Source organism: Jatropha curcas, chromosome 2 (genome assembly GCF_041381405.1).
Source record: "Jatropha curcas cultivar XTBG-Jc1 chromosome 2, XTBG_Jcur_1.0, whole genome shotgun sequence".
In the NCBI taxonomy this organism is placed as follows: Eukaryota; Viridiplantae; Streptophyta; class Magnoliopsida; order Malpighiales; family Euphorbiaceae; genus Jatropha; species Jatropha curcas.
In genome coordinates, this window is record NC_143152.1 from 1,821,396 (window position 1) to 1,846,156 (window position 24,761).

General features: G+C 31.1%; 4 protein-coding genes across 10 annotated transcripts; 1 reads left to right on the forward strand and 3 right to left on the reverse strand.

Moving 5' to 3' along the window:
- Positions 1-2,734: 2,734 nt before the first annotated feature.
- Positions 2,735-4,863, forward strand: LOC105634414 (two-component response regulator ARR8). Its single transcript, XM_012217273.4, has 5 exons — positions 2,735-3,280; positions 3,386-3,489; positions 3,623-3,700; positions 4,130-4,200; positions 4,337-4,863. The coding sequence occupies exons 1-5, from the start codon at positions 3,178-3,180 to the stop codon at positions 4,659-4,661; spliced, it is 681 nt and encodes a 226-aa protein (XP_012072663.1). The 5' UTR covers positions 2,735-3,177; the 3' UTR covers positions 4,662-4,863.
- LOC105634412 (histidine-tRNA ligase) lies at positions 4,669-11,909 on the reverse strand. 7 transcript variants are annotated; one of them, XR_002284377.3, is made up of 9 exons: positions 11,623-11,909; positions 11,178-11,375; positions 9,465-9,570; positions 8,712-8,894; positions 7,424-7,912; positions 7,020-7,103; positions 6,859-6,939; positions 6,661-6,753; positions 6,260-6,575 (listed from the first exon to the last, which is right to left on the reverse strand). XR_002284377.3 is itself a non-coding variant. In XM_020679409.3 (9 exons), the coding sequence occupies exons 2-7, from the start codon at positions 11,223-11,225 to the stop codon at positions 6,875-6,877; spliced, it is 975 nt and encodes a 324-aa protein (XP_020535068.1). In that variant the 5' UTR covers positions 11,226-11,375; positions 11,623-11,909; the 3' UTR covers positions 6,260-6,575; positions 6,734-6,753; positions 6,859-6,874. The 7 variants fall into 7 exon arrangements, 5 of the variants coding, with proteins under 5 accessions (XP_037492386.1, XP_020535068.1, XP_012072661.1 ...); XR_002284376.3 differs by having other exon boundaries at positions 6,661-6,765; XM_020679409.3 differs by having other exon boundaries at positions 6,734-6,753.
- Positions 11,910-12,909: 1,000 nt separating this feature from the next.
- Positions 12,910-17,258, reverse strand: CBL (cystathionine beta-lyase). The gene is made up of 13 exons (XM_089717471.1): positions 17,056-17,258; positions 16,809-16,971; positions 16,440-16,552; positions 16,037-16,107; positions 15,868-15,959; positions 15,643-15,730; positions 15,443-15,554; positions 15,248-15,344; positions 15,078-15,159; positions 14,271-14,388; positions 13,989-14,096; positions 13,763-13,865; positions 12,910-13,303 (listed from the first exon to the last, which is right to left on the reverse strand). The coding sequence occupies exons 1-13, from the start codon at positions 17,128-17,130 to the stop codon at positions 13,128-13,130; spliced, it is 1,398 nt and encodes a 465-aa protein (XP_089573597.1). The 5' UTR covers positions 17,131-17,258; the 3' UTR covers positions 12,910-13,127.
- A 3,916-nt stretch (positions 17,259-21,174) lies between these two features.
- On the reverse strand, positions 21,175-24,171 carry LOC149498026 (transcription factor MYB106-like). Its single transcript, XM_089718194.1, has 3 exons — positions 23,982-24,171; positions 23,763-23,892; positions 21,175-22,244 (listed from the first exon to the last, which is right to left on the reverse strand). Exons 1-3 carry the CDS (start codon positions 24,112-24,114, stop codon positions 21,335-21,337), a joined length of 1,173 nt encoding a protein of 390 aa, XP_089574320.1. The 5' UTR covers positions 24,115-24,171; the 3' UTR covers positions 21,175-21,334.
- Between the last annotated feature and the right edge of the window lie 590 nt (positions 24,172-24,761).

The window sequence follows — 24,761 nt, forward strand, 5'->3', positions numbered from 1 at the left end:
AGACCTAAAATGTTAAAAACTGATCAAAATCGACTGAACCAGTATTCAATCCGGTTCAAATATCAATTTCAATTCGATTCAGTTCTCATAAAAATTTTGATTTTATATTTTTAGCCTTAGTTCGGTTCAATTACCGTTTTCTCACACCTAATTTAGAGATTTCATAGTTAATTTTTAAAATAGAAATTACGTATTAAGTTAGCTGTAACTCGGATATTAAAATATCTTTTTTTTTATTAAAATAGTAATAAATAAATCAATCAATCACTAACTCAATTCAATTAATCTTGGTTTGAGTGCATTAGTTGTTTGACAAAACTGTTGAAACAGAAATAACCTTTTTGAAAAGCAATGGGAGAGCAATTATAGAAAGAATCCAATCTTCAAGAAAGTTAAAGCGCATTGTCAAAACTTTTAGAGGATCAATTGAGCAATAAAGAAAAGTTGAGGACCATAAATTAATTACACTTGTAATACTAATTAGTCTTGGAATGGCCCATCAAACTTTGCTTCCTCTTTCTTTTTCCCCCCTTTTTACTTCTCAATGAGATAACCTTTATATCATCTTCTACTACAAACATTATACAACTACTTAGACAATATTTAAGGTCTTAATCATAAAGATTATATTTGACAAAGGTTAGACATATTTAGCTTATGCTTCACAAACAATATTCTAGAGGGTCAATCTATATGTATGATTCTTTGACCTATTTAATGATGATAATCTTGAAGAAAATTTACATTCAAGAAGACTATTATGAGAAAAGAAACCAAGTTTCAACAATAGAATCTGGAATGGGGCTATGAGATCTTCTTTAAGTAAATTTCTTAAATAATATCTAATAATATTCAATTTCAAATTGATGAAAGTTCTAGGTAAAAAATGGGTCAATTTCTTTGTGATTGGGTGGAAATTTTTACTTAATTTTATGGAAAGAAAGATGATAGATATGATTGACTTTTTCAAGATAAATTAAATAATGATTTTCTTTTTTATTTTAGATGAGATGAGGCGGTACAGATTCCTGTTTCTTTAAGTGAGAACTCGAATTTTAGCCTTATAGATGGAATCTCTTTAAATATTTATGAGAGATAATGATGACATTGTTATTGTTTATTCATCTAGATCACTGAATGTCTATATGTCATAGTAAAAAAATAGTATAAATTTTAATATCTAACTCTCTTTAAAAAATTGTTATGTAATTTGAAAAATATCCGTGTTTTTATTATTAAAAAAATTGAAGCTTAACAGACCGGAATAACATTCATCAAATTAGTGATAACTTTGTGATCGTAAAGAGAACTCAAACTTACGACCTCTCACTCCCCACATCTATTATGAGATATAGGAAGACTAATCATACTATACCTATTGGCAGTTTATATGTTGTCTTTTACAAGTATTGAATTAGCTAAAACATCAAATACATTTTTTCAAAGGATATTCCTATCTTTTCCAATCAAATTGTAATGAGAAATCATTTATAAAGATTTTGATCAGAAAAAGCCTATGCCAAATGTAATATTCCTACAATTATTGGCACAATAGCAAATAGAAATATCCAAACTCAATGAAACAAATACCAAATTTCTAATAAAATGATATTTGTTTTCATTTTAAGTTTACCTAAAGTCAATATAATTTCCACCAAACAAATGCAACACTTAGAGCAAAAAGTGTGATTTTCTAGATGAGAGAAATGCATAATAACTTGTTAACTATTATAACATGTAAAAGCTAGCAAGTTATTTTTTTAAAAATAATAAGTACTTGTTTGGATTAATGAAATACAAAATTTATGGATTTTGAAAGTAAACTTCATGAATCGTGGAATTTTAAATTCCATCATAGTTAGTGATAGTTATAAAAATGTAAATAAGAGAAATAATGTTTGAATAGAAAAATAATGTTATCACTAATTATTAGTTGGTCGAGTGAGATGAGGCACCAGATCTCTTAAACAACATCCGAGATTAAAATATTGGTGTTAAGAATGGAGAAAACTGGAGTAGAAGGGTCAGTCCCATAATAAGACTCTACAGAATTCGAATTTGGATTAGTCGGCTTTAGAATTCAAATTCGGATTAGTCGGCTTTCAGAATATTACGTTGGAATTGAGATCATATAACATTCCTTGAGCTGAAATATATAAATTTGATAAAGTTAAAAGTGATTTACTTCACAAAATAACCATACTCCTTACTAAAATAAAATATCTTTATAAGGATTTAATCAAAACCTTACGCTTTCACATTTCATTTTAGCAAGACATATAATTATTATCGAAATGTAAAAATATAAAATTATATCCAAGGGCCACAAAGATGATCGACCAAATAATAAGCTTAAATTTATTGATTAAGAGTTTGGTAAAGTTGCATGCATGTATGATATGGTATGTGACATGAGATGATTAATGGTTATGTTATGTATGGGCATGGGAAGCAAATCTTAAAAGGGAATCAAGAGAGAAAATAGGCCTCTCCTTGCCCACCACCACTCCCCACCTGCTCAAGATATGGTAAGCGCCACATGATTTCACATTAGGGAGAAAAAGGCACCTCTGCTGACATCACCTGTATCTCTTAAGGGGATTTTGATGGGCCCCTCCTTTCTTTTCCTTTTGCTTTCATCCAAAACTTGCTCTATTTTTCTTTTTCTTTTTACATTCCAATATATATTACATACACTAACCTGTTTAAGTTGTTGTACTCATACATACATATAGCAATATATAAATAAAACCCACCTCCACCTTCTTTCCTTAAATATTTCCCATAAAGATTTGTTTTCTTTATTTTATTCTTTTATTATTTGGTTCTTCTGTTTTCTCTTTTTTTTTTCTTCCCTTGCTTGCTCTGTAATTCAATTCAAAAAAAAAAAAAAAAAGAAAAAGAAAAATCCTCTTGGAAAATTTGCAAGATTTGGAAAAGAAATCTGGTCGGATCTTGCTTTGTGGGGTGTGGATTTTCTTGGGTGCTAAAAAAAGCCTCTCCCTTTCTCTTCTTCTCCTTGCCTTGCCTTCTTCATTTTCTTGTAGGAAAAACAGGAACCCACAAATTTCCAAACCAACAAAAGCTTTCTTGTTTTCTTAATCATATCTGTACATCTTCTTTCTTTTCTTCTTACAAGAATTGCATCTTGGATCATTTTTTTTCAATCTTCTTGCAATGTCCACAGCAACGGAGTCCAAATTTCATGTTTTAGCTGTTGATGACAGCTTATTAGACAGAAAGCTTATTGAGAGACTTCTCAAGATCTCTTCATATCAAGGTATTATTATTATTTTCTTGGCTACCAAACAGAAAAAGTAAAATAAAGAAAAAAATTTTCTATCATGGGTCTTATTGTTTCTTGCATTTTATTGTGCTATTACAGTTACTACGGTTGATTCTGGTAGTAAAGCTTTACAATTTCTTGGTTTAAATGAAGATGACCAAAGCAACTCCGAAACACCTTCTGTTTCTCCAAACAATCATCAGGTATTTTTAATTTTAATTTACTTGAATGCATCAATGTCAAGAATTTGTCATCTTTAATGATAAATTTCCTAAATTTTCTTTCTGGGTTTTTGAAATCTTCTCATTTTGTTTATTTTTTTCCTTGGTTTCATAGGAAGTGGAAGTGAATCTTATTATTACAGATTACTGTATGCCTGGCATGACAGGCTATGATTTACTTAAGAAAATAAAGGTAAGCTTTTTTTGTTTTCTATTCTCCTGTCTCTGTTACCTGCTATAATTATATTCTCTTTTTCTTTGTTTTTTCAAATCTTTTTCCCCTACTGGAAGTTTTAATTCTTTGAATTTCCTTTCTAGAATGAAAATTTTCACGTCCAAGTTCTTTTTAGTTGTCTTGCTAGATTCTATTTTTTGCCCACCTGTTAGAGAATGTCAGCTGAAAAAATAGCTTTGGAATATATTTTCCATCTATTTCAAATCTTAAGAAATCAAGCTCAAGATATTGAAAGATTTACTTGGACTTATTCAATCAAATGGGAACTTTCTTTTAACAATGTCACAAAAGCAAAAATGTAATTTTCTTGGAAACCATTTTTCTTTTTTTTATGCACAGAAAAAAGAAAGATAGGAGAAAATTGAGCCTTTATCTCTGATTTTGCAGGAATCATCATCTTTGAAGAACATACCAGTAGTGATAATGTCATCTGAGAATGTTCCTTCAAGAATCACAAGGTAATAAATAAATAAATAAACAAAAGATAAATTTAGATTTGTTTTTTGCTCTTTTTGGGAAAGTTAAGGAATCTATAATCTGGGTTTTGAGGCAATTAACTGACTAGTGGTTAAATATATGTTTTTGCCATAACAGATGTTTAGAGGAAGGAGCAGAGGAATTTTTCTTAAAGCCAGTACAACTATCAGATTTGAAAAAGCTTACACCTCATATGTTGAAAACTAAAATCAAGAACCAAGAACAAGAAAATCAAGAATTAGAACTAGAACTAGAAAGATCAGCGATTCATCAATCACAACAGCAGAAACAACCGCAACCACCACCACCGCCACCACTCTTACAAACACCACCACCACCGCCGCCACCACCACCCAACAATCACAAAAGAAAGGCCATGGAAGAAGGAATTTCTCCAGATAGAAGAAGACCCAGATACAATGACATCACTACTGTTGTCTAATTAAATCTTTGTATCTTTTTTTTTTTTTCAAATTATTTCTTTTCCTTTTTTATATGTAATTCTGATATCTTTTCTTTTCTTTTCTTTTCTTTTTTTTTTCCTATTTAGTAGAATTTAGTGGTGGTTAATACAGACTAGGGATATAGTTGCTTTATGTATACATTTCACATGAAGATATTTCATTCCAATTTTGTTTTTCTAATTAGACTCAAAAGGGTTAAGGACAAAAAAAAAAAAAAAAAAGTGAATTATTATGGGACTCTTTCTTTCTCCTTACTTTTTGATACTTGCAAGAGAGCAGATTTATGAGGTCAATTTGAGGATCTTTAAAGAAAAAGATGTGTGTTTCGATTAGGCCATTAACTGTTATTTTAGGTTTGACTGAGGAAGCTAATATTAGGTAAATAATTATTTAATCTCTTATAATTAGTTGATTACAACTTTGGGGCTCTTTTTTTTTTTTTTTTTTTTTTTTTTTTTGGTTTTTTTTTTTTTTTGGGTGTAACACCAGTGTTCAACCCCAGGCTACTTAATCCGCTTCAAAATTTAATTTTTACTCTCTCTGCAAGTGTGTTTAGCCGAAATTAAAATGCATCTAGTCGGATTCAAACCCAAAGAACATTTTTTACACATCCAGATTGTGTTGCTAATTGAACCACAATCTTTAGGCACTTGAACCTTTTGTTCAATAAATATACTGTTTAATTTTTGAAATTTAGTTTTTTTAAACCATTTAACCTAATCGTATTAGTTTTATTCTATTTGATAATGCATCTAGTTGCCATTTGTTCGTCACCCAGTCTTTTCGTTTTTTTGGGGTTACAACCTTGTCTTATTATTTTTACAAATTTAATTTGATTCTAACAATCTCAGAATGTTATTTATGCTGGAATTCAATGAATTTTTATATATATGAAACACATGAATTGCAAAGTTCATAATTAACATAGGCCTAATTATTAAAAAAAAAAAAAATCCATTTTTTTTTCTTCATAAAATTTATCAATGGCATTTTCAAGCCAATATACCTATCTATCAAGACCAAGTCCCTCTTTCAACACCTTCCAAAATATAACTTTAGAAAGTCAACAAGCAAACTCTTTTACAACTGAATCGATATCATTCAACCAAAATCATAGTGGGAATCTCATTATACAAGGAAAATAATAAATTTTCTAAAATATGCCTGAGTGATAAAGACAGAGCTATTACCCCATAATGCAAGTTAAGGTCTCAAAAAATCAAACTAGTAACCAACCATAAACATACTATTTTAAAGAAAACTTACCAACTGTACATTAAAGATGGACAATCTACCATGCATAATATATTTTGAGTATGGATTCCTATGCTGCACGGAAACAAAAACGAAGAAATGTGGAGACGTGAAAATGATACATAAAAATGATATTTAAAATATAATTTTACACAGAAACTGTATTTTATATGAGGAAACCGGCATGTGGAAACATTTCTGACACGCGGAAACGCCCATGGCTAGAAGTTTCCACGCATCATAGATGGCTTCAATGCAGATTATTGCATATGAAAGTTTAATCCCATGAAGTGTCACAATCTCATTTCAAATGGAAGCATAATTTCCAATATTAACATAATAACTGCATTACCACCACACAAAAATGTTTTCACTTTCCTCAACAAGATAATAATAAAAATCATTCGATGATAGCGTCATAATTTTGAAAGGAAAAAAAAAAAAAATGAAACAGGGATACCTGTTGCATTATTTGATCCTTTTTTTAACCCTAAAAAATCCTAATGTCAAAGTGTCATATACTACAAACTGTAGTCAGTGAAATTTTACACACCAATCTCCTTAGAGTTCTACACATCTGAAGCTTTTTCCCCTCTAAAATGCTATATACAAACCCCTGGCAAGGGGTGCAGTTGGATCTACATTAGAAAAGAGCAAACCCAATTAAAAATAAAAAAATAGACAAAAAAAGAAAAAAGAAGAGGCAGGGGGTTTAAGTGCTACCATAATCTATACGATGAAGAGGCGTAGAGCTAAAAAATGCATTGAAGAGTGAAAAAGTACTGCAAATTCTCACCATTGTTTGATGGCATTCACCTTGAATCAATACTTCATTTGAGAAATAGAAGTTGTTTGAAAATGAAATTTTTCGCTTGATATGCTATACATTAAAGAAAAAATGAATTAGCACAAAGAACTTACCACTGAAATTTCATTGTTATTCACTTCCAAACTCATCATAGCTCACACCTTCTGATATAGTGTCCAACCTTTTACTGTCTCCTGTAAGGCCAGGACGCCAAATTACCTTCATACTTTGTATCACACTAAAGCTTTATCGAAAAATAGCAGAAAATATTAACCTTGATGTTCTCTTTCACGAGAATCTAGAAAGTTTTCATTGTCTGATGCTAGAAAGGGTGATCTTGGATAATTCTCCAATATATCTGAAAATTTTAAAGCCCGGAATTAAATTTAAATATAAACGAACTGAATTCTAAGTTGCTATCAGCATACTTAAAATTCACATGAATGCAGGCATGAAGGTATCATAACTTTGCTCATACACGTATGGGCTAACATTGCAGTCAATCAACTACAAAATATAATGGTAAGCAGGAGGGATAGGGACTTGGAGTTTCAGAAAAAACAACAGGAAAAAGATAGAAGGAAAATACAAGAAAGAAATAAAAGCAGAACATGCCCCCATTATGAGGACAGTGCTCTGGTTCACATGCACACACAGGCGGAGAGAGAAGAGATAAACCTGAACTCTGAGCAAAATCAGCTGTCAAATCAGATAGACTGAAGTTTCGGGGAATCTGGCCCAAAAATCCATATGAAGAAGTGTCCGCATCCAAAAGTGGCTCGTTCAGAGCTTGTGAATTAGACTCTACACTGCTGAAAGAAGCAACAGATGCATCTGCAATTGATGGGCGTGCTTCCAGGACATTGCCATCACTGCCAAACATATAAGGGGAAGTGCCGGAATATCCAGCTTCAGATTTGATCATTCCACCATTTAATCCTTGCATCAAACCCATGTTTGAGCTCTGCGTTGAAAGCATGTTCAGAGGGGCATCAATTCTATTGGCATGAGCAGACATTTCAACAGCAGTGTGCATACTTGAGTGCAGCGCTGATCCACCATTGGTGAATGCATGAGTCATACTGGAACCAAAAGGATGATGCATGTTCTCTGGCTTCAGAGAAGGTCCTGCATGCTCTGGGGCATAGCATGCAGAATTCTGGTGCACTGTGTGGAAGTACAATCATTTTCCATGGAGTCAATATACTAATAACAGGTTGAGAGTAATAGTAAAATATATAGGCACTAAATGAACAATGATAGTAATTCAACTGAGGAATCTTTGGTATCATTTCCATTTTGTTTTTGGTTTCTGTTTTTCTATAGGAAAAAGTTATATATAGGGGAACAAGTTGAGAAACAAGTCCTAAGAACTTCTTCCAGAGAGAGAGAGAGAGAGAAAGAGAACCACAGAAGCAACCAAAAAGTCACAAAATTATTCAACCGTTTCACAACTCTATCTTGAAGTAGGGTAAATAGCCATACCAATGATATCCAATGAGAAAAGTCATGATTAGAAGCTCTATGATTATTGATGTATTAATGTTATTATAAAAATAACAGACTGTAAATATGCAATAGCAGTTAATAGTGTGAGAACATCTTAATACAAAGCCCCATGTTGAAGAGATATGGCAGGATAGAGAACATATAAGCCAAAAACAGACAGTAAACCTAGTAATATTATTAAAACAGAAAGAACAAGATTTTCTCCCGTACTGTGGAATCATATTAAAGGAAATTACTGTGGAAACTCGTACACATCCTCATCCTCACTGAATACGGAGAAAAAAAAAATTAGGTGGGCCATCTCCTCTTTCCTTCAATCTCTCTCACAAAGCTTTGTCTACTTTCTAAACAAACATTATTAACAATAATGACAGAAAATGAACAGCTGACTTATAAGAAAGCTAAGGATTAATACATCATTAAGATAAAATGTCCAAGTGTGAGAAAATCATCTTACTTGCAGGGATGTGTGATCCATTAGAAGTAGGCATTGAAGCAACTCCAGTTGAATTTATCTGACGCATCAATCGCACCTGTTGCTCAAGAAGCTTGTTGAATTCTATTATTTGTTGCTTCACAGTTAGTCTTAAGTAATATGCCTTGAAGAATTCCCGATTTTCTTCTTCAAGCTTTTGCCAAACTAAAAAAAAACAGAGTTGCAGTTTGTCAATAAATCGAAACAACTTGGAGTTGCACTTTCTATGTTACAGAATCATTATATATATATATATATAGAGAGAGAGAGAGAGAGAGAGAGAGGGCGGACTTGGGAAGGCACTTGTTTCTTAAAAGGTTTAACTTTCGTAGATAGAGGGTATTAGAAATTTAGACCTACTATTTAGACTAAAAAGTGAGTTCAATCACATTTTTGTTGCACTAATAACTCCTCAATCTAAATTTGTGAATAAAAATAAGTGTGTAACTTGAAAAGCAGTTGCACCTTGAATGCAACAGAACCATGAGAGAGAGAGAGAGAGAGAGAGAGAGAGAGAGAGAGAGAGAGAGAGAGAGATGCAAGAGAAAAAAAAAAAAAAAATCTGTTGTGACTTCAATTAAGTAAAGTCATACATCAGACATGACTCAGTAATAGCAGTACACTGGCTGCAGACAAAAGACAGGTAAAGAGTATGGCAAGGAATTTACCCATGAAATGTACATGATACACAAAATGATATTTCCATTAGAGCATAGATTAAAAATCAATTGTTACCAAGCTCAGTGAAACCCGGCTCAATCTTTGCCTGAGCTAATAATGTTTCCACAACTTCTCTTTGGTTCATGTACAATTGAAGACACCGTTCTATAAGATTTTGTACCTGGAACCAGAGATCAATAAGCCAAAACAGAATATTAAGAACGCAACTGTCAAAATATCAAATGTCTAAGAAAAAACAATAGTACCCTTTCATTTTCATTTGTCACAGAAAAGTGAAAAGAAAGTGGTAAAGAGACAATCTTTAGCTAATGGCCCATTATAAAGATACTCCGTGGAACTAAAGATGGTTTTCCGTCAACATAGACAGAGTGAGCCTTGGATTGTTTTCCCTCCTAACTGTCCTCAGTTACAAACTGCCATTTCTTGTGGCAGAAATTAATGTTACGTGACTTGCCTCAAAAGCAGCAAATGAGTTACCAATATCAAATTACTCACAGTATGATGTTTTGAACAATATGCAGTTTTTTTTAATCTGTTAACTGCTTCATTTTGCATGTTGTGTTCAGCAGATCAGGATCAGAAAGATATCACAATCACATACAATTTTGAACTGTTACACTTTAACAGAAAATAAACAAATTTTTGGTTCATTTTTTATGATATAGCTCACATGAAGAGCATCCTACGTAATGTAGAGAGAAAAAAAAAAGGTTCTATTCACTAGATTCCTCCACCTACTCAAGAAAACACCACATTTGACACTTAAACTATGTACTCCTTTTTAAGTGCAAGAGTTGTTAGAAGCATAGCCTCTGAGAAATGTATCCAACGTAGGGGGGAAAAAAAGAGGAAACATAGCTAATGTTGACATTAGGGGCTTCCATAATTCTGTTTCAACATGTTCTTATAAAAAGCATGTTTACCATAGATTACCAGAACAGATAAAAGCCTTAAACAGTTACGCCTACCAACTTCACAAGTTCATGACTCCAAGAAACATTTGACAACTATGAACTTATAAGCCACCGATATTATTTAGACATCCATGGACCAGGAGAAAAAAAAAAAAATCTATTCTAGCAAGCTAGTGTTAGATATGAACTTAGGTCAAACAAAAGGATTTTCTTACATGATACGATTTCATTTGGCGCATTTTACAATAGTCTGGTACAGTGACTATGCTGAAAACATTCAATATGAGTAGGGGTGTTAAAACCCTTCATTTTATTTTATTTTATTTTAAACATTGTTACAATGATGCGTCTCTTCTGTACACTAAAGGGAACATTATGATTCGTGAGCAGAAACCTTTTTCATTAAAATTCTGAACTGGAAATGGACTACTAATTTTATAGTCTTTTTTTAAATAAATATAAAGTCCTTTTTAGGCATAATGTCGCAGGTAAAACAAATAAAGCGAAAGAGTTTTTTAGCATAATTTTTTGAATATTCTCACGCTTCTCCCACCAAAATCAACTAGAGCAATTGTGATCCAGCAACATTATCTTAATTTTACCGGAACATAACAGTAGTTATAAGAAGGTGGCCGTAAAACCTTATATTACCATAGTATTTAAGCTATCCGGTTCACTAAAATCAGACTCTTCTCATAACTCTATTTTTTTCCTGCCTTTTGCCCATATATTTATTGTACAATCGTTAAACTTCCACAATAGCGTTCAATTAGCATAAAATAGCTCAGATGCAGAAATTGGAACAGTAGGCTATCAACAAGTACAAAAAGAAAATAATAGCTCAACAGCTTACCACTTGTATATCTTTGGTTGATACCCTTCTCGTTGGTCCAGTAGACATATCTTGAGATTCCAACAAAAATGAAAGTTAATTAAGAAAGCAACTGCAATTCACTTGTAACAGTCTAGATATGATCCAGTAATCTTCAAAGTTCAAGCACCAATGCTTTAACTTGAAAAATATCAAGTGAAGAAGAAGAAACAGTCTAACCTGATGCAATAACAAATGAGAAAATCCTTGGATTAGCCATTCAATCAAATACATAAGAAATGATAGAAAAAATTTCAAAACGAAAGTTCCTTAAAAATTGTCTACATCAACAAGCGCAATAGCGAATTGCGATCTCGAACGTTAGTTCCAAATCGCCGATCAAAGGAAAAATCAATGTTCCAGTAGCCAAACCCTATATAAAGCGAGTTCAAGAAAATAAAGAAACCATGTTAAAATTTTAACTTACCAAAATTCCTTGAGCAGACTATGTGACTAGGGTTCACATCTCACGAAAGAATTAGAGAAAGAACTGATATTCTTAGATGCTGATCGAGAACTCGTTTGCAACCATTTTTTTCCCTTATATTTCCGTTGTTTGGCCTTCAAGAAGAATTGCAGAAATCGAGTAGTTTAAGTGAAGAAAACCAGAGGAATTAAAAGGAAGAGAGGAGAAAATGAGAGGAGTCGGCAGAATCGAAATTGAAGTTGTAACAAAGTAGAATTGCTGTTGTGTTGAGTTAGAAATTCCAATAATTTATTGGCATGTTGGATTGGGTTTCCTTTTTTATTTCAATTATGGGTAAATATTTATTTAGTCCTTTAAATTTAATAATAATTATAATTTTATTCCCCTTATATGATAAATATATTCATTAATCTTTAAAATTTAATTTTATTAAATTCTTTAGTTTTTTAATACAAAAAGTATAATTTCAAATTTTCAATGACAAATGCCTTGCAAAAGGTATACGACCACGGTTTTAAAACCGTCAATTCTAATTATAAAAAAAAGTAGAATTTGAATCAAATCATTTTTAAGTAGTTTTTAAAATGATTTTGAAATTATTAGTTTCTATTTAGAATAAAATTTTTTCATTTTCTAAGATTTTATAACATGAATAAATAATAACAAGTAACAATATTAAAATGATTAAATCAATTTAATAAATATTTTTACTAACTTATTTAAAAATTTATAATAAAATAAAAAGTAAATCTATAATCGATCATTTTTTTTCACGGTTGTTGATTTCTACGATTTCAATAGAACTCGAGACTAAATCACAAGTACATAGTTTTGATTATGGTTTGAAACTAAGAACCATCGACTATAGTTTCATGTTAATTTTAATCGGTGCAATTCCAATTTAAAACCAAATTGTTGTCATATTTACACTATTTAATTCCTTTTATTTATTATTGAATTACTATTAAATCTTTATTGACTTAATGAAATAAATGATTGAAATTAGGGTAATTTTTCATTATCTATACTTTCTAATAATGAAAAATTCTTAATGTAATTTTTTGATTAGTAATGTAATAAAATCATTATTCATTTAATAAAAAATCTATAAATAGCAATAACTTTTTAATTATTATAATGTCACATGTTTCAAATATCATATTACTAAATTTATAAAATTCTGCATCTATATGAATATATTTTGATATTTAAAATTTTATTTTTATTATTAAAAAAATGAAAAAACTTTTTTATTTGCAATTTTATTATTAATGTAACTGAGGGTACTTTGCCGCAAAAGATTAAAATTAGGATAAAATTAACAAAAATGTCAAAATAGAGTAAAATTACAAAAGCTTACAAAGTTTGGAGTACTCTACCACATTAAGCCATAAAAACACATCAATTACAACATAAGAATTGAACATTATTATAATTGAAAAAAAAAAAATGATTAAAGGTCATTTGGCTGGTCAATTGAAAGCAAAGACAACTTAAGATTGAACCTAAAATGGCCCGGTATTTAGTGCATGATCTAAATCAGCAATTAGGTCATTCACATCCTCTATTCCTACGGAGATACGAACAAGATCTTCAGCAAGCCCTCTGGCTTGTCGTACTTCTGCTGGTATAGTTGCATGGGACATAAAGCAGGGCATGCTTATGAGGGACTTAACACTCCCTACGAATAACAAAAACAAAGAGTGAAATGTGAATTATAAACTCGTCTTATTTCGCAATTTAATCAAAGATTGTAAAACCTTATGGAATTAAGAGCTCACGAATTGTAGTATTGTGTTTGTTAGAAAGTCAACGAACCAGACGGTTCACTCACTAGCAAGAGCTTTTGTTTCTATGTCTAATGTTAGTGAACGGAGTTTTTCTCCTCTTTTGGATTTTATTAACATTTTCCATTGTGATCTAACTTAATAAAGATATCTTATTATATACGTAAGATAGTTTGGTCTAGTGGTTGAAGTGCACTAGATTCTATCCTATAAAATTGAGCCGTGAAGTCGGTATTTTAGGAAGGGCGTTTAACGTAATTGCTCCGAAGAGACGAATGCTTACCCTTAGTAGTACTAGGGAAATTAAAGAAGATATCTTATGTATAACTTGTTTGAGTTGACAGGACTATTACCAAAACTGACAGTAATGCTGAAATACTTGGTAGCCTCAACAACGTGCTTTGAGAGTGGCATCGATCCTGTTAAAAAGCTTAGCACAGAACCAGCACCCTTTGCCTACATAAGAAAAATAATTTATGTATTGGCATATATTTAATTAATCTCCTTCAGTTCTAGCACATAAAGGTTTTTGGCCCTTCCGTAAAGTGTGATTCCAGGCATCGAACTTGTGTTACCAACCTGAGAATAGTGCAGATCACGTCCAGGATGACCGGAAAGACCTGCATAGTTAACTTTCTCCACTCGTGGATGTGATGCAAGAAACTCAGCAATTTTTTGTGCATTTTCCTGCCAGGGATACAAAAGCACGAAAGAACTTATCATGGAGAAGTTGGAAGACAGCAATAAAAGCAAAGGGAAAAAATGTATTGTTGTTGAGAGAAAATCTACAAATCTATAGAGATTAGTAAAGAAATGAAACCAATAGAAAGTGGTGTAGATTGAGTGATTTTGGATTAGTACCTGTTGTTTTTCAACGCGTAATGCCATGGTCTTAACACCCCGTAAACAGATCCAACAATCAAATGGTGCTAACCCTGAGCCTTCTGAATTTTGTAGGAAATACAAATCTCTTGCCAAACTACAAAATAAAGCAATTAAGTTTGTACTTTTAGATGTGATACTATATATTCATTTAACACTCAAAAGCCTAATTTTCAATTTGAATTTATATTTTGAATTATGAAGGGAGAAAATGAACTAAATTGTAGAATTTAGACTTCAGCTCATGATGAAATCAAAATAACTAGAATTAGGAATTCAAGCATGGCGGGTATTTTACGGTATCAGTCCCACTCTGACCCATTTAATAAAGATACAAATAGTTAAAAATGAGTTTGAATAGTTATGGGTAATGAAATTACTATTCATAACCTACCAAGCTAGGGTTTAAAGTCAAGGGGGTAAATATTTAAATATGCAATTGAGATAATAAAGTGGTGAAGATATGTTGAATTTTGTGAGTACCGATACAGGTCTCCGTTATATTAAATGGATATGATGATGGGTACTATGATTACTCTATCCATTATTAGTAAAAGCATATTTTAAATAAATTTGGATTTGAATAGTTCAATTAAGGGTATTTAAACAATCTCGGTTACATGTAGCTCAAAATTCATGGGATTCTCCTGCATACATCCCTAAATAGAACCAACTACTTGAATAATTAGTCCTCAACACTTATATATCCTCTACATTTTTAACTCCTGAAAAATGCACAGTAGTATCAATTATATCTACAGCAAAAATAGATGAAGTTGGAACTACCTTTCCCCTCTTACTGAAAGCACACCTGCCATAACATCACTTTGGCCGGATATAAACTTAGTAGCTGATTGCATCGCTATATCTACAAGGAGAATGAACCACTCAAAGTTAATAGCACAACCAAAAACAATAGTCTAGAACCCATCAAATTTATATTGTTCATATATTACCTGCTCCAAGTTCCAATGGTTGCACCAACACAGGGGACATGATGCTATTATCTACCAATACAAGAGCACCTTGTTCATGAGCCATCTTTGCAATTTTCTGAAAAATCGAAAGTAATTATATTCATGTATATATTTTGATAAACCTAAAATAGAATCTGTTAACAAATGGATTTCAAGAAGCAAGAGAACTCTTACGCGAATGTCAGAAATTTGCTGACGGGGGTTGGTTGGGCTCTCTAGCCACACAAGTTTGGTCCAGGGGCCAATTGCAGATGCAACCTCATCTAGATTAGTAGTATTAACTCGTCTACGCAATATTGTTGAACAAAATTATTTTCAAAATCTAATTGCAGCAAAATCTTGATAAAAAAGAACACAGACAAAACTATACTAACTTGACAACAATTCCGGACTTTGGGGATACTTGTGACAATAACCTGTCAGAACCACCGTAAAGGTCATCTCCAGCAACAATTTCCTCACCTGAGTTGAAAGTTCTACCAGTTAGTTCTCAAAACCATAAGGGCTAATAGATTTTTGCACAGGAGAAGTACGATAGAGAAATCAAAGGGACTCTTTAGAAGAATGCTTTTATATACAGAAAAGAAAATAGTAAGTACCAGTTCCAACAAGATGGGTGGCAGCAGCTAGAGCAGCCATTCCACTTGAAAAGCAAAGTGCTCGATCTGCTTTATCTAGCTTTGCCAAGAGACTGAGAAATAAGAGTACAAGTAGAATTAAATTTATGGAGAAAAGAACTGCTTATTAGGATTCTGCACACAAACGCACCTTTCCAAAGCAGCCCTAGTTGGATTTCCATGTCTGGTGTAATCATATGGGCCATCTCCTAGTGCTGATGGCTGAAATGTAGAGTGTGAAAGAAAACTCAGCTAAAAACCTAATATAGAATGACATGAATGTAGACTGTAAATGAGTTAAGTTGCTAGAAGCTCTCAGTTCAAATAAAATTTGTTTTATGCTCAAGCTTACTGAGCTCATTTAATAAATGAACTGAGTTTCAGCTTTGACATGAGGCTTAAAGCCTCAATATTGATAAAATATGATTTTATCATCATATATAATATATATCGCTGCAAAAAACAATTTTGTTACGATAAATGGTAAATTAAGAGTAATATATAGTAACAAAGTTTGTTTGTCAAGGAATAGGCAGAGATAGACGTATTATTACCTGCTTAAACGTAGCTGTTTGGTAGAGTGGTGTACTCATTGCGTTGTAAGGATCAAATTTGTTCTCAAAGTTCATCAATATCGTTGAAATGCTTGGCTCCTCAATATCCATTTCTGCAAAATAAGAGGAAACCTATAAGCACCAAAATTTATAAAAATGGATTACGCCCAGGGGGTGAAATGGGATAGAAAGGATCCCTTCTCCCTTAACTAGAGTCTTAAATTCAAATTTCGAGTATGGAGTCCCTTTAAACTACTGGCGTAAATCTGGATTAATCGGGCCGGTGAGCTTCTGACACCGAATGATTAAAAGTTTAGAATAAAAAAAAAAAATTCAAACTAGTAGGATGAACAACATGATCATACAAACCATTTAGGCACTCTGCAGTCACATCTTCAACCAAAGCTGAAGTACTCACATCCATAGATTTTTCTGCTGAGCAATGTACTGCAAATTTCTTTGATAAGTTCAAACATTTTGCTCTAGAATTCCAACCCTTCCTCACCCGACATTTTGGTGTGAAAGTTTCACCCTACAAAAACAACAAATAAAAAAACAAGGTTGGATCTTTGCTTCTGGTATGCCATTTTTAGCATACTCAAATATAGTTTTAGACCTGAATTTCTTGGACTAAAGGATTGTAACCGGTGCCTGCACGCACAATGGGAAAAGAGCTGCCAATAGTCATCATTTCTTCGCAAATATCTCAGTGTTTTGTGTATGGATTCTCTTCCTCACTTTCTGTGTAAAAACTTCAAGCAAGAAACATGAAATGGAGCAATGAAAGAGCCATGTTGGGCTTCAACAAAATAACTCCAATTTGCAATGTTACTTTCAACTACTTTCCTGAAAACTAGAAAATTTTGTCCAAAAAAAGAAAATTAGTTTAGTTTAGTATTATTTATTACCACAGATTAAGTCCTTTCAGTAAGAGAAAAAATCACTAACACTGACTAATTCAATTGACCAACAGAATTCATATGTTGTAGCTAATTTTCTCACATGTTTTCATGGTAATCAAAGCATAGAATCCATCAAACAAAACACATAATACTGAGAAATTGTAGGAGTAAAAGTAGGGTCCAATTTCAAATATAAGGTCTGTTTTATTTTGTAATTTAGCACCTTGTTATTGTGGTAATCTAAATCCTAATCTTAATTTTTTATTTTTTAACTATTGGCAAAACAAATGTCATATATGCCAACCTAGGTTAAAAAAGATTCATTAATTTGTTTCAATATTTCAAAGTAAAAGGATAAATTTATATATATATATAATGATGATATATAAACCTATAATGCAAGGAGAACATTGATGGATTATCAAAAATAACTCTATTAAAATTATGGATTGACAACAATATTTTTAAAAGTAATTTAATTTGATTGGATACTGTTTTTTTTTATTAGATCTAAATTATATTCGCTAAAAAATAAAATAAAAAATTACATTACATATTAAATACGGTAAGAATATAATATTAAAATTCTATTTGAGTTGTATTGATTTTTAGTTTTAAATCTAAATTTTATTGGCTAAAAAGTAAAATAAAAAATTATACAGTATGCTAAATGTGGTATATGTTAAATATAATAAATGTATAATATAAGAATCCAATTTGATTTGTTATTGATACTTAATTTGAATTAAATTAATCAAAATTTTAAGTTAAATATTTTTATTTCGTTATTAACCTTTTAAATTGAGATATAGCAAATTTTTTAATTAAAAAAAATAAAATATTTGCCAATTATTATAGTTATAAAAATTTCTATGAAGAATCCCAGTACAATAAAATTAGCTTTAAATTAGCTTTCAAAAAAAAAAAATAAAAAAAATCAACTGGTGTCCCTTTCAAAAAAGAAAAAAAATCAACTGGTGTCTTCAGTCAATATTAAATTTGCACATGCAACACCAGTATGCTCCCCATTTGCAGACATAGACATATTGATATTTGCAACGCCAATATGTTCATGCTCTAGTATATATCAAATTTTTTATGAGATATGGACATACATTTAGTACATATCCTCGTTGTATAGTACCGTTTTTGAACTGTATGTCCTCGTTATTATTAGGGTTCATTAAACTTTGGAAAAAACTGAAAAACCGAACTAAATTGGATTATGTTTTATTTTTAGTTTGATTTTTGATTTTCGGTTTTGGTTTTGATTTTAATCTTCTGTAATTTTGATTTTCAATTTTTAAATTAGTTATTCTAAAATATTTATTTTCTAAATTAAATTAAACTGTTTGATCGATACGATGTGTATTGGACCAAATCAATCGATTTAATTTAATTTCTAAATTTACTTTGATCTGATTCGATTTAAAAAAAAAATTATTTTCGATTTTCGGTTCGGTTCCACCCGCTGCACACCGTGCTCGTTATATACAAAACTTTATGTTGACTTTAATTTAAATTGTCCCGTGCTAAAAAGAACAAATTAAGCATAGGATAAAGCAGCATTTTGAGACATTGTTCAGTTGATGAAGTATTGTTTATAGGGATTAAAAAGGTTTAGGGGGTCTATTGTATTAGAATTGTGTTAGATTTTAAAAGAATTATTGAGTTTGACGAAATTGAAAAATTTCCTAAAAATTTCCACGGATTCCACTAGAATTTTGCATACAGTTTTATGGAATTGGTTGGATTTTCTTTATAGATTTTGATTGACTTTAATGGAGTCACAATGATTTTTGTATATTAAATTAAAATTAATTTTAGGACCTAATTTAACAAATTAAAATGTTTTAGAGCCAAATGAAAAATTGAAAAACAATGAGGGACTAAAAAGTAAAATGCATCATCTTCTCTAAAATCATTTTTTTCTTTGTTAAAAACTTATCTCTACCGACAGGGAAAGGCCTGCAATGGCCAGCGTTGGCGACGGCCATCCCGCTCCCGTTAACCGCTATATTAAAAGTGTTCGGTAGTGGGTTCCCTATTCATTATTAGTAAAAAATATATTTTAAATAAGTTTGAAATTTGGATAGTTAAAGATTTGTGGACTCTACTCGTTTAAGAGATACTTTCAATGACTTTTTGGACGAATACAAGTAGTAAATATTTACACAGGTTTGAATATGAGTACTTAAATAGATATTTAAACGGATTTAGAACAGATACGGATACTAAAATTTTAAATGGATACATATATAGGTAGTTTAAAATTCGCTTTACCTACTCTGCTTCCGTTCTATTAAGGGGTGTATTGGATCAAGAATTTGTTAGATTTTAAAAGATTTTTAAAATTTTTGGGTTAAAGGATGGATTTGTGAATGACTCTTTTATTCATACATAATACTCTAAAATCCAACGAAATCAATAATTTTATTGAATTCTTCCAAATCAGCAATTTTTTGAATACCATTAAATTTGTATGGACTTTTAAAAAGTCATAATTAAATACCATCATATGGATTTTATAAGAGTTTGAATTGAATACCACAAAATTTTAATAGACTCTAAAAGAATCTAGATTGAATACCATTGAAATTTTAAAATCTTTTAAAATCTAACAAACTCTTAATCCAATACACCCTCCTTAAATTTGTATTTTCGATAAATTTAATCCTGAATTTGTTTAGGATGGTTAAAAAAACAGTTTAACCTTTTAGATCAATTGAGCCCCGATTCTTTATTGTGTTTGCAATGTGGACATTCTTATATCGACATTTATTGAAATTATAGTTTGGAATTAGACCGTATAATTTTTTAAAAAATTAATTAAAAATGGAATAGAAGAAAATGATATATTTAGTGCACAATATTCCTTTGTACATGGACAGATGATTCTAAGCTCATAAATATGTATTAATTTGAATATATTAAAACTAACATTTATTAGTGAGTTTATTACATATGAAATCTATGCATTTCTCATGTTGAATAGCTGAAAACCATACAATATATTTAGAAGAAATAATGCTTCTATGGATTTTAAACTTCTATTTAGAAGTGTTAGAAAAGTTTGATTTGAGTGTCTTTCGTGAAAAATAAGAACGGATAAAAGTTAACCATATTGACTTAAATTAATTTATTGATTTGCACGAATCAAAACAAGGTGAAAGAATAAATTGACTCTGAATGATTTTTTTTAATCATTCTAAGTAAATTGAGGAACTAAACTGGCTGAAAAAAAAAGTTGAATCTTTTTAATTCTTCTATACAAATTTAGGAAACCAAATTGAATAAAAAGTAAAATAAAAAATTATATAATAAATGTATAATATAAAAATTCAATTTGATTTGTTATTGATGTTGAATTTGAATTAAACTAATCAAAATTTAGAATTAAATATTTTTATTTCGTTATTAAGTTTTAAATTTAGAATAGCAATTTTTTTAATTAAAAAACAATAAAAAATGTTTGCCAATTATTATAGGTATAAAAATTTCTATAAAGAATCTCAGTATAATACTAATTAGCTTTAAATCCCATTGGTGTCTTCACTTTCACCCTCCTAGCTTTGGAAAAAATTTTATTAGCCCCTCTAGTTCTAAATTCCAACTTGCTCGAAGTAGGTGTATCTTTTCCAGGTTTAAATGCTAATGGCTTCCAAACTGATTGAGCTAAAATATATAGATATATATTCATTTTATTTTTTTCATTCATTTTGCAATACCTAAGATGGAGAAGGGTACACCAAAATTCGTAATTTTAAGGATATATTAGGTTTCTCGTGAAATTTCGAATATCAAAAAATATTTTTAAAAATCACAGGGATAAATTTATTGATTTGCGCACGATCGCTTCATTTTCAAGGTGATATAATGCCACACCTAATACATTACATGCAAAATAACATATAATAATAGTACTGCATTTTGCAATAAACTACTACATTGATTCAAAATTTTATTCTTTTGCCCTTCATATTAGCTTCATCCTTATTCAAAACACCTGTGAACCGGAGGAAGCCCCGGAGCATCCACCAAATCAAGTAAGCTATTCCAATAAAACCTCTGATCTTGATCAAGATAAATAGTACTCCCATCCCTTGTAGCATTTCCTTCGGCCATTGATGATAAGTTGTGATGATCAACAGAGGCGTTATAAACCATAATATCAGAAAGTCCGTTCGCAATATTAATCCCATTAACATTTAAATTTGCTTCCATAAATGTATCCATGACCCATGTATTATTGTTATCAGTAGTGATGTCATACGTACCCGTTCCATGCACTGTCACTGAGCTACCCATTAATGTTTCTTTCGCTTGCTCCATGCATTTCCATTCATTTTCTTCATTAATCGTTTCCCCTTTGCTTGCAGTATTATTATTGCTAGGGGTGAATTGAAGCTGAGGAATGATTAATGTATTCTCCTGTTTAAACCCACTAGCTAATGCATTTTCTCGAAAATTTAACGTTGAAGTTGGGGACTCGAGGCTGTCGCCAGCACCAGAGAGAAAAAACATGCCGGAAAACATACCTTGCCATACTTTAAGCACGTCGAGGCATTTTGGTCTAACTGGTGGAGCTGCAGCCGCGTCAGTGGTGGTGGGTTTGTTGAGGAAAGAAAATTGGTTATGGAGAGGATTTGATGGGAGCTTGGCCTCACGGACTAATCTGGCTTCAGCTTCTAAACGAGCACTCTCCCATTGAGCCATGTGGCTTAGATTGGCAGCGGTCTTAAAGTTGCCGGTGCCAGTGGTGGGGCCGAAGGTGTCGGTTTTTGGCTTGTGGGTTACTGGATCTATGCCCATTTTGTCTAGTCTTTTCTTGAGATGTGTGTTCCAGTAGTTCTTTATTTCATTGTCGGTTCTTTTAGGCAAGTAATTTGCTATAGCTGACCACCTGAGTACAATTAGCAAAAAGAATCTGATAATAAAATTTGGTATTTCTAGAGTTATATTTAATAAAATAACACAATGGTTCCATCAACCAGTTTGATCTGATTTTACTGGAAGAATAAAAAATTTTTATGTTGAACAACTCGAGGTAAAAGATTATACCTCCTCTTATTATAAAAAAAAAAAAAAAGAAGTAACATAAAGATTCCAAATAATTCGTTCTAATTTCGCTAGGGTAGGATATTTTTTTTAAAGGGAGAAATATGATTTGCATTGACATGAATGATAAATAGAAGACAAATAATTCGGGATAGTATCTCAAACTTGAAAACGAAAACGAGTATAAGAGTGAAAGAAATGGCTCCTATGTTAGCTTGCCTTATCAATAATGTATGGAGAGGAATAAGAATGTAATGATCATTGATGATAGTAAGTACTATCTAGTTATGAAATGTTATAGTCTGATCAGTGGGACATGTTAGGACGCTTTTTTTAATTTCCAATCCATCCTCACCGTCTATGTCTCTCATATGCAGCTTATAATGATTAGTTACTATCAGCTAAAAAAAGACGGACTTGGTATGTTTTTAAGATATGACACTTTGTCGGCAAGAAAAATGAAAGGAAAAAAAGAGAGAAAGAACAATAAGACAAGAAAATAATAAATGATTATATTATTTATTTTTTCTTTTTTTTTTTTCTACTTTATGTTTGGATTGAAAGGAAATATATAAAAAAAGAAAAAACGTCGTTATTTTAAATTTACAATTTGATATCTTGTTATAAATCTTTGAGGTTGGGAGAAGATAATAATGAATTTAGGCTTTTTCTCTAAATTGGAGAACTCCAATTTTATGGAATCCAATGGAAAATAGTTAAGATTTCATTCCTTTCAAATTTCCAAACAAGGGAATTTAGCTTTCCCTTGTTATGTTCCACTTTCATTTTCTTTCCTCTGTCTTTCTAAAAATTCCAACCAGCCTAAATAGTTGGTTTGAAACTAATTTTAGCCTAATTAGAACATAAAATCTTATATAAGATAGGCAAGAGGTTTGAAACTTGGAGTTGATACTCCTAATTGTTGAAATTTATATTTGGAGGGAAGGTAAATTTTTTGGAGGCTGTGAGCCAGGTACTATCTACCCTAATTCGAGCACCTATTTGTATAAGCAAGTGATGCAAATAAAAAAAAAATTCATATATAAATAACCTTATAATAAATATTTTAAGCCAATTCAAAGTTATAATATACGTCGAGTTTTATTTTTAATATGAATAATAGAGAGAAAAAAAGAAAACAGATATGTAAATAATAATAATAATAATAATAATAATAATGAGACTGAATTTGAAAACATAAATAAAATTTTATTTTCTGTATAAAAAGTGATTTGTAAAAAAGCTGAAAAAACAAATATAACCAGTTATAAATAAAAAAAACCAGAACAAACTGCTCTTAAATTATTAGTTCATACAAAAAGAAGAGCATAGAGACTTAAAAGTGGAAAAGAAATGATCTCACTTGTTTCCAAGAAGAGCATGGAGTTGAATAATGGTTTGTTCTTCCTGCAAGCTGAACTTTCCTCTCTTGATGTCAGGTCTCAAATAGTTTGTCCACCTAAGTCTACAACTCTTCCCACATCTTTGGAGTCCTATACATATCAAACATACATGAAAAACATGTCAATCTTTTTTTATCAGCAAAATAATCTTATTTTATTATTTTTTTTAATCAAGTCACCAGCTTTGACAGGCAAAGTTTGCCAACTTCCATGGCCGTTTTGTTCTATCCAAGCCAAGAGCTTCTGGTCTTCTTCAGGAGTCCAAGCTCCTTTCTTCAGTGCTCCCTTTTCACTGCGAGGAGATCGAACCATCTCTTTTTTTTTGGGAGTTTATCAAATAAATTAAACAAAAAGCAAGAACAGAATAGGTCAAGCTGAAACGAAAGCTCAATGAGATTGTATACATATATATATTAACTATAAACAGTACGAATTTTTCTTTCTTCGTTTTAATAATGTATGGCCCTCCTATATGTATATTAATTGCAGAACAAAGTATTGAAAATGTGTACTTATTTATTTTTTTAGTTTATTTAAGTGACTTTGGTGTGCAATTAATAAGTTTGCAACAGCTACATTACAGGCATGTCATAAATTGCCTTTCTGCTGCTGATAGTGTTTGCTATAAAAACTTTAATTTCTTATGAAATTCTTTCTCTGGCTATTGAAAGATAAAAGTGTTTTTGAAGTAGATTAGCCAATTGGTAACAACAATGTTGATCCTAGCAGCAAGAATGAGGTTGATATGCATGGTGATGGCAGTTAAAATGAAATTTGCAGCTCATTGTAGGGTAAAATCGATATTTCTTTGAATTGTAATGTAGAAAATTGACAGAAAGGACTTTAATAGTTGCATGAAGTTAAAATAGAGGGACTACTAAGAATCTCTTCTACAAAATTAATTATTTTAATTGAGCGTTTGAATACCTAACAAATACCCAAAATACTTAAGCAGGCAT

Coding starts and splice junctions, on each gene's coding strand:
- LOC105634412 (XM_037636458.2), bottom strand. CDS start 11,225: ATGTCTACTGGACCAACGAGAAGGGTATCAACCAAAGATATACAAGTG. Junction 9,571..11,177: donor CAACCAAAGATATACAAGTG/GTAAGCTGTTGA, acceptor CTCTGGTTCCAG/GTACAAAATCTTATAGAACG. Junction 6,940..7,019: donor TCGTGAAAGAGAACATCAAG/GTTAATATTTTC, acceptor CTGGCCTTACAG/GAGACAGTAAAAGGTTGGAC.
- LOC105634414 (XM_012217273.4), top strand. CDS start 3,178: ATGTCCACAGCAACGGAGTCCAAATTTCATGTTTTAGCTGTTGATGAC. Junction 3,281..3,385: donor CAAGATCTCTTCATATCAAG/GTATTATTATTA, acceptor GTGCTATTACAG/TTACTACGGTTGATTCTGGT. Junction 3,701..4,129: donor ATTTACTTAAGAAAATAAAG/GTAAGCTTTTTT, acceptor CTGATTTTGCAG/GAATCATCATCTTTGAAGAA.
- LOC149498026 (XM_089718194.1), bottom strand. CDS start 24,114: ATGGTTCGATCTCCTCGCAGTGAAAAGGGAGCACTGAAGAAAGGAGCT. Junction 23,893..23,981: donor AACTTTGCCTGTCAAAGCTG/GTGACTTGATTA, acceptor TGATATGTATAG/GACTCCAAAGATGTGGGAAG. Junction 22,245..23,762: donor CATGCTCTTCTTGGAAACAA/GTGAGATCATTT, acceptor AATTGTACTCAG/GTGGTCAGCTATAGCAAATT.
- CBL (XM_089717471.1), bottom strand. CDS start 17,130: ATGATGACTATTGGCAGCTCTTTTCCCATTGTGCGTGCAGGCACCGGT. Junction 15,960..16,036: donor ACTAGGGCTGCTTTGGAAAG/GTGCGTTTGTGT, acceptor CTTATTTCTCAG/TCTCTTGGCAAAGCTAGATA. Junction 15,555..15,642: donor AAGTCCGGAATTGTTGTCAA/GTTAGTATAGTT, acceptor AATATTGCGTAG/ACGAGTTAATACTACTAATC.